Source organism: Rutilus rutilus (assembly GCF_951802725.1).
Source record: "Rutilus rutilus genome assembly, chromosome: 20".
Taxonomy (NCBI): Eukaryota; Metazoa; Chordata; class Actinopteri; order Cypriniformes; family Leuciscidae; genus Rutilus; species Rutilus rutilus.
Genome location: NC_140225.1, coordinates 23,613,985 through 23,623,591, shown reverse-complemented (window position 1 = coordinate 23,623,591; position 9,607 = coordinate 23,613,985). Strand labels below are relative to the sequence as shown.

General features: G+C 36.3%; 1 protein-coding gene across 2 annotated transcripts; it reads left to right on the top strand.

Moving 5' to 3' along the window:
• The first annotated feature begins 4,259 nt into the window (after positions 1-4,259).
• morn4 (MORN repeat containing 4) lies at positions 4,260-8,935 on the top strand. Of its 2 annotated transcripts, XR_014625608.1 has the most exons (6): positions 4,260-4,460; positions 4,847-4,925; positions 5,504-5,618; positions 5,738-5,847; positions 6,718-7,199; positions 8,412-8,935. XR_014625608.1 is itself a non-coding variant. In XM_084391889.1 (5 exons), exons 2-5 carry the CDS (start codon positions 4,859-4,861, stop codon positions 6,864-6,866), a joined length of 441 nt encoding a protein of 146 aa, XP_084248015.1. In that variant the 5' UTR covers positions 4,260-4,460; positions 4,847-4,858; the 3' UTR covers positions 6,867-7,969. The 2 variants fall into 2 exon arrangements, 1 of the variants encoding a protein (XP_084248015.1); XM_084391889.1 differs by lacking the exon at positions 8,412-8,935 and having other exon boundaries at positions 6,718-7,969.
• The last annotated feature ends 672 nt before the right edge of the window (positions 8,936-9,607 follow it).

Below are 9,607 nucleotides of genomic sequence, written 5' to 3'. Positions count from 1 at the left end.
AACTGCCCATTTCCCTGGGGCATTATTGCCATGCTGATTTACTACCAGTGAAGGACAATCATCAGAGACCAAATTATACCCCATTATACGGTGTGAGTGTTTGTTCACGGTCTTTAGGTTAAAGCAATGGAGTTTGAAAACTTCTATGGACAATCGATTACCTTACAATTAGTATCCGGTTTTAGCTATTCCATATTTTTGATCTTGCTTTAAAACATACACATTGTGTTACATGCAAACACAATGCGTGGTCATAGTTGTCACAGCGTTTGATATATTGCGCCGTATTTAAGACATGGGATTCTTGTTGTTTGGAAGCGAGAACCACTCATCTTTAACATTAAAGGTAATAGATCTCCAGGGTGAGATTTTTATCGACATTTCTCATTACCAACCTATTGGTGTTTATGGCGTCGGTCATAAACGGCTCCCTGTGGTGCTGTGTTTTATGAAGAGATCAGCTGTCAGGGCATATGCGTTCAAATCTCTGCAGGATGCAATGACACAGGTCAGGTTTAAATGGCCTGAGAGAGGAAAAAGGAGAGAGAGAGTACTTCACTATAGGGGAAACTGGGGCTAGTTGTCACAATGATTATGTCTCAGTAAATGTAAGAGGTAAAAATAAAGTGAAGACGATAAAGCCATGCAGAAACAGGCAATAAGTGGGTAGGTTTCAATCAAAAGGTTGTGTTCTCAGAACAAGGAGATTTAAAAAAAAAAAATTAGGTTGGGCAAGTTGTCACATGTGTTTAATATATTGTAATTGTATTAACCCTCGGGTGTTGTGCAGTCATTTTTGACCGAGAAATTGTAAAAATGCCTTCATTGGAATGGTATGAAACTCCTGACTTTTGTGGCAGTCGCTATGTGACCAAAAACACAAAACAAAAGGTGGACTTGATTCGAAAAAGCTAAATGGTCATTAAAAAAATAGTCACACTTGTGTTGTTCACGATCAGAAATGACCAGCATATAGGAAATTAATGGGAAATATGAAACAATCTACAAATCATCTACGATGCATAAAAAAAACTCAGTAAAGGGGTGAAACTCTATCAAGTTGCAAATACCTGAAATAACATCAATAATTCAGCCACAATGCAGTAAAAAAAAAAAAAAAAAAAAAAGGGACAGCAAGGAAGGGGTTACATTCTACTACATTAAGGCCTGGTTTTACAGACAGGGCTTAGATTAAGCCAAGATTAGACCTTAATTCAATTAGGACATTCAAGTAGCTTATAAACGTGCCTTAGAATAAAACATTACTGGTGTGAACCTTGAGACAAAACAAAGGCACTGACATTTTAAGATATGTCAGTGCAAGTTGCTTTCAGTTAAAACAACTCAAACATGCATTTTAGTCTGGGACTAGACTTAAGCCTTGTCTGTGAAACCAGGGGTAAGAGTACAAAACAGACACACACTCACGTACACACACTCACAGACAGACACACACACACACACACACACACACACACACACACACAACACACTATTATAAACACATACATTAACTGGTACGGCTGTATAACAATATGGCAAAATTGAACCAGAAGACTCAAATAAGTCGTTAAAATCAGATCAGACCCAGATTGATTAAGGTCTGATAAAATAAATAAAAATCCTTTTCAATTTGGTACATCTGTATTGAATTTTGATGTTATCCTATGTAACAAAGTGTCTTTCTCCGTGTTCAGGCTTGACGATAGTTAAAGTAATGGAAAAACTGACACTTCAAATCACCATTTCAAACAAAAAAATATCTAAATCTTGACAAAAAGTAGTCTTGTCTAAATAAATATCCAAATCCGCAACCTAATAAAAGTAGGTTTTATGTCTAAAAACTAATATAGAATTTAAAAGCCTCTTAATATAGCCCTATATATATAGGGTGAATAGTGGTAAAGTGGGACACTTTCTGATAATTTACCTTCTGCATAATGTTTTATTATGATCCAAATGTCTTAGCCCCTCATATGATACAATTCTAAATAGCTTAAGTGCTCTACTCTACTATACAGAATAAAAAATAAAGAAACATTAAACACAGGATGGATGACTCTTATTCAAACACACATGGACCCCAAACCACATTTTTCCAGGTGCTACTGTCAAACTGGGACACCTTTATTGGCAAACTGGGACACTTCAAACACATTAAATTGTCATTCAAATGTAGACCCAATGAATTAAATACACAATAACAATATAAACAACAACAACAACAATAATAAAAATCACTTTTTTTAAGGAGGGGTGCAGTTTCTTTCCACCCCTCCCTCCCTCGCCTGTCCACAATATTTTGTATTGGGTTTAGTTTATTTCATATAAATTTAAAAAATATAAATCTTCTTAAACATTTCTTGTTATAGGCTAATTTTATTCCACACAGGCTAAGTTTCATTTCTTATTGTTGAAGTTTTTTGCAAATATTGCAAATGTCCCAGCCATCCAAGTTTGTATCATTCATCTTTCTTTTTCTTTTTTTTTTCTTTTTTTTGGAATTGGCATTGGTTTTTAAAATCAGTTTACAATTTTTGTTAAAATATCTAGCTAGCTATAACTAAATGTATGAGGGGCATACAAAAAGGGAACTCAATTCCCCCATTAGAATGACTTAAATGGCTGTCCCAGTTTGCCAGTAATAACCTGTCCCAGTTTAACAATACGCTATTGGCAAACTGGGACAGTGTCAAAATCACATAAAAAACAACAAAAAAAGATTAATATGAATGTGATTTTTACAAATTCTGATTCACCATTACATCCTATAACAAAATATATAACAATTACAAATGATCCATGAGTGTTTTAATTTTTATAATCTTAACATTATTCACCTCAGAATGCTATGTCATTTTACTTTACATCACGATTCACTGTAATGTTGTTGAATATGGTGTGCCACACCCCCGGAAGTGATGTCAGCAACAGAATCTATATTTTTTTTATCACATACTTGCTTATGATGAGCTCAGTGTTGATTTTTAGTAATGGAATAATTTACATGTAAAGATAGAAATTAAAAAGCTTAACTGTCCCACTTTACCCATTGTCCCACTTTACCACTATTCACCCTATATAAAGTTGGATTTTAAAGGTGTCTCTATCTTAACATGAAATACAGCTTTAATTAAAAAAAAGAAAAAAAAAAAAGAATATAGGCTACTATTATTTTCAATGGGGAAAAAATATAAATTATTGCATTTATATTAATAAGTAACATAAAATTCTCTCAAAATGCATAATAAAAAAGAAAACAAATATTATTGAACCAAAATATACAGTGATTTTACTGAAAATTAAATATTTAATATTTCAATAAAAGGCATCAGTCTTGAATCAGTCAATAAACAGCAAACTGTGGCAACTTACCCAACATGCCCCGCTATCGATATAAGGTACAGTTCTATATAGTGTGTAATCTTTAAACCTACACAGTATGTGCTTGTGCAAAAATTGAATTCACTCTGAGAAAATGTTAACTGTGAGGATCAAGATCCTCAGACAAATAATTAAACAACTGTGCTAGTCCTCACTAATAAAAAGAGGTTCATTAAGCACCAAATAATGTGTTAATTAAAATGCCAAAAAGGTATGGGGAAGCTGCTGTAACTGTAATTCATCTTTTAGCAGTGTCACTTGTTAACAAATGGTAGCTACTTCCAGGGCAATTTCTAGCTCAAATTGCTTAACGTTACTTATCAAATAAATGAAATGTCTTAGCCACCTATGTAGCAAACACAGGTCACAGAATGGTAAATTAAACTAGCCTATACCATGGGCTAATACCATGAAATGTAAATTCCTGCCAACACTAAGTGTTTATACAGCATATATTCCGCTCAATGACAAACACATAAGACTTTCAGGAAGTTGAAACTTACTTTAGACCTAGTTCAAATGTTTTACTGGCCCCTTGGACATGTTTGAGTTTATTTGTCAAATCTGTTTCTCAAACGTTTTTCTTTTTTCTTTTATTGCATTGTTACATAAGCATAAGATACTGCTACTTATTATATCAAAATATAAACTAGGTTTACAATTCATGTCACCTTCTCGATGTTGTGGTTGACAGGTTGTTGCTAAGCGGTTGCCAGGGTGTTCTGGATGGCTAATTACTGCCTCGACTCAAAAAAACTGGTTTGTTCAAAATAACTAACCCTAAAATGAGAAGTAGTGACAGTGACACATGCCTTAGTAAACAACACTGAGGAGTCCATATCACTTCACAGACCACATTCCCAGCCATTGATCAGCCAATCAGCGCTCATTCCACATCCACCGCTGAGAAAAGCACACAGTAAAACAACGCGAGATCTTCGAGGGGAGAGAGAGATTCAGAGAGAGGAACCGTAAGACCGGCGACTGCTGCGAGCCAGAACCTGATTCTTTCTCCACGGATCCGCTGAACAAAGCGAAGGGTTTCATGCTCTTGAGACTGCACAGAAACATTACAGGTAAATTAAGTCTCCCTCTAATGAAATTGGTACACAGCGCGCGGGTTTACACGGGCTGCGAATAAGAGGCGGGGTGACGTCATCGCCGCCGCTGCTTTATTTCAGTCAGTAAATGTTTGAACGTTTTGAGGGTTAATGATGCGTTACACTATTAATTATACAGTGCTGGGTGAAAGTGAACTAGCATGGGTTATACTTTATTAGACCGAGCATTATACGGCACACAATAGCTACTGTAGGTTTGTGTGTGGGCATAGGTGATGTCCTATTCATTATTTTATTATACATAAATATATGAAATAATTGGTTTGGTCTACCTCTGTTTATCATCTATTGATTATATTATGTTAATTCATATTCTTAATATTCATTTGTTTTGTCTGCAGTTTGGTGGAGGTATGACATTAACCAGGGGGTCCTTCACTTATTCCAGTGGAGAAGAATATACCGGAGAATGGAAGGAAGGCAAGCATTTTCTTACACTTTGCATTACTTTTATTTCTTTTTCATAAATGGGGAAGGTCGTCACGTGTTTCAAATGCTGTACTTTTATTCATTACTTATTTTCTATTTGTCAAAACAACAATTACATTTTTGTATGTTCCATTTGTGCTGTTTCATAATTTATTCATAATTACATCATAATATTCAAAATGAATAGGTTATGTATTATGGAATTATTTTGGATTATTCTTATGTGATGTCATGAAGACGATTCTATATATCTAAATATTCTATTCTATACTTAACAGTATTGATAACTCTTACATTGTTCTATTGTCAGCTACCGACAGACTTAAAATGATATAAATTGTCTTTTTTATATATAATTTGGGTGTTGGATGACATGCTATAATTGCTACAGAAAATGTAAGCATGACTGATTTCAGTTGTACTGTATATCTGACAGTGCTGACAAGGGACACAGATGTGAAACCTCATTAAAAAAAGGTTTATTTCTGTCATAACATGTAGAAATGGAGGTGGTCCATAGAATTAGTATATTGCATGTTGAGGTATGAAGGAATGTGTTTTCTATTCAGGTCGGAGGCACGGTAAGGGCGAGCTGAAGTTTGCCGATGGCACCTGTTATAAAGGTCACTTTGAGAATGGCCTGTTCCACGGATCAGGGGTGTTAGTCTTTCCCGATGGATCCAGGTGAGTGACCGTGTGATCAGATTAATTTTGATGCGTATCTACTTAAACTGAGATGAGCACATTGCCAGTGATACTGCAAGACTAGTTACATGGAAAACAACACCGTTTCTTAACAACAGGTACGAGGGTGAATTTGCCCAGGGAAAATTCCAAGGCGTCGGAATCTTCAGCAGGTTTGACGGGATGAAATTTGAAGGGGAATTCAAAAGTGGCCGTGTAGAAGGACATGGTAAATATTCCACTTTAATTTTACAATAGATACTTTTACAATAGGAAGGCTGAACTCGATCCGAAAGAAATTCCTATCGGATTGATAGTGGTGACCTGAAATAATCCAATCAACAGGAAAAAATTAAGCATGTAAATGCTTGAATCAGACTTTTTTTCTCAATCGGATTCAATATTTTCTTGCACACATGCGCAGTGCAGTGATGCGTTCAGGATTTAAGGGGTGTAACAATATATCGTGTCACAATATATCGCAATACAAAAATGCAAAAATATGTATCGTGGATAGTGACAATCTGTATTGTGTATATTACATCCAAAATGAAAATTACTGTGTGAAACAGAGTTCACAGAGTTTTAGTGTCATTACTACATTAAACTACTATAATGTATAATAATGCAATAGGGAAATATTCGTGGGTCCTAATTAAGCCAAATATCTTATGTTACCAGTAAAAAGTGGCCTACATTATTTTAAAGATATCTAGTCAGTGACAGAGTGTAAGCATATTCGTCGCTTACATCGTATTTTCAGCTTCAGAATCATGATTTTTTTTTATTCCGGTGTCTCCATTGTCCTGTGCATTGGGTTTCCAGCACCAAGTCCAAACCTATTCATTTACTGGTATTCAATGTAATACCAAATTTATCCTTTTATTAATCAACAGTACATTTTTTGTTAACCTTTTACCATATGTCTTGGAGTATCGCAATAATATCGTATCGTGAGTTCAGTATCGCGATATGTATCTTATCGTGACGTGAGGGTATCGTTACACCCCTAGTAGGTTTACAGTCATTTTACAGCTTTCGAACGTGCCTGTGTTTGTTTAGATTTATAGCATGGATAAATGTGGTCTTATTTCCATAGGACTGCTGACTTTCCCAGACGGTTCCCATGGTGCTCCGCGGAACGAGGGAGTGTTTGAGAACAACAAGCTTCTGAAACGTGAAAAGTGTCAGGCTGTGGTGCAGAGAGCCAAGAACTCAGCATCCACCGCCCGCAGCCTCTCTGTATGACAAACTGACCTCAGTGAGAGCACCCCCTAACTCAGGCCACCCCCCCCTCCCGAGTACATTACGGACTGTACAGTCACTAGTAAAACGAGCAAATCTGATTGTGGATCTGCGTTCAGGGGTGATCTCTGCCTTCACCACACAACGGAGCTCAAACAAAATGTGAGACCCATCAAACCCTCAGGGACGGATGAAAGCGTTTCCATTCCTCACGTCTCTATTTCACTCGCATTGTTGCTCTGCCTTGGTTTCCTCTGTGGCTTAAAACATCCCAAAATGATGGACGTTTGTTATGGAGGCACGGATAAACTCAAGTCACCATCAGAGGCTCTGCAGGTACGGAAATGTGGTCAATGTGGTAAATGAACTCAATTTGCCTTTGTCAGTCTGCTTCTGCGATTGTATCACTTACAGTATGTTTGACTTTATCTTTACTATTGTAGCTGTTTGTGTTACAAATCAATATTGTCTTTATTGCACATTTGCCTTAGTTATTGCATTCAATGTCAGTATTGCTGGATTAAAATCTTTCTTGTTACCGATGTGCAACAGTGGTGAGGGAAAGGTTTCAGCTACTTGTCTTAATTTTTTATTTATTTGTTAATTTCACTCATTTAAAATGATTTACTAACACATTAGATATTGTGAAATAATGGTTTTAGTTGTACTGCTCATGTACATCACAGAAAACTACTTGAAATTATTTCAAATGTATTGGGCAGATTCACTTCAAATGTTTGATGACTGATTTAGGTGTTTACACTTTATTTTCCGAACCGACTGCTAATGGTTCACTGTTCCCATCATCCGCAGTGTCAGACAGAAGCCTTAGTCACTATCATCTAAAATATACTGACACCAAAAAGAATTTTGCACTGTTATTTATTTATTTGAGCAGAGAATCGAGACTGACATGAAAAATAAAGTGAAATAAAAGTCAGAAAAGAGTCACCTAATCTTTTTTTTGTCATGCTTATTCTGCCATGGTATATTCAAATCTTATGAAGGACAATCATTTATATGAGACTGTTACATAAACTACTGTTCAAAAGTTTCTGAAAGAAATATGTTCACCAAGGCTGCATTTATTTAACGCAGTACAAAATACAAATGGTAATATTCGGAAATATTATTAAAACCCAAAATAACTGTTTTCCATTTTAATATATTTTAAAATGTAATTAATTACAGCTGAATTTTCATCAGCCATGACTCCGGTCTTCAGAGTCACATGACCCTTCAGAATTCATCAGGTGTGTTCGACTTCATGTGGCGCTGCGCTTGACCAATCGAAGTATGACATCAAAGAACCGCGAGAACGATTTGAAAGCATACGTAACCTTTTATATTTAAACATGTAGCCTGTTATTCCATGTCTCAAGATTAAGTTAACGGTATTTACAGGACACAGAATGTCACAGAGCACTTATCCAGTGCTTCAAGCGCTAACTGAAATCACTGCAGTGTGTGACTAAAAGCTTTCTAATCATAGAACAACTGAGCGTTTTAAACAACTGATTCACGGGCACACTGTGTTGTTTCTATCAGCGAGGCTGCCAGTGACACAGGGAAACCCTTCATGACGCCAGGCCAAGAGATCAGTTTGGAAACTGGATGAGCCAGGCCATGGATTACATCTCTAATACAGCAGCAAAACACACTGAGTAACTAACTACAAAGCAAAAAAGCTGGACTGTTTATTCATAAACAATCATATATTAATCAAATATTCAATGTTTGCTTTTAGTCTCTGTCGAATTGTCATTATATAATAAAGCACAGATGACGTATGTGCCATATCAGTTTCCTCCATCCGAAGCTGTGTCATCTGATGTATCAGGAAACTATGCACAGCAAATGAACATGCACTGGCACAATAAGCCATTGACAAAACTAGAACGTTAAATGTGTTTCATGTGAAACTTAAGTTATGCAAAAGTCAAATAAAATGTTCTCATTTTAGAAACTTCTATTTTAATTGTCCATACACAAATGATATATAGTGCCAACCATCCTGGCATTTACAATATAATCATCAACCATTTCTTAACCACACAATCTTAAAGGGATACTCCACTTTTTTGGGAAATAGACTCATTTTACAACTCCCCCAGAGTTAAACAGTTGAGTTTTACCGTTTTCGAATCCATTCAGGCAAAGATGGCGGTGCCACTTTTAGCATAGCTTAGCATAGATCATTGAATCGGACAAGACCATTAGCATCTCTCTCAAAAAAATGACCAAAGAGTTTCGATATTTTTCCTATTTAAAACTTGACTCTTCTGTAGTTACATCGTGCACTAAGACAGACGGAAAATGAAAAGTTGCGATTTTCTAGGCTGATATGGCTAGGAACTATACTCTCATTCCTGCGTAATAATCAAGAAACTTTGCTGCCATACCATGAGTCCAGCAGGCGTAATGACGCAGCACCTGAAAATAGTCCCCAGCTCGGTAACCCATGTCAGTAACTTCCAACGTGACCGGGACTAAGTTTGTCTAACCTATTAGACCTATTTTCAGGCGCTGCGTCATATCATTACGGCTGCTGCACTCATGGTACGGCAGCAAAGTTTCTTGATTATTACGCAGGAATGAGAGTATAGTTCCTAGCCATATCAGCCTAGAAAATCGCAACTTTACATTTTCCGTCGGTCTTAGTACACGATGTAACTACAGAAGAGTCAAGTTTTAAATGGGAAAAATATCGAAACTCTTTGGTCATTTTTTTGAGAGAGATGCTA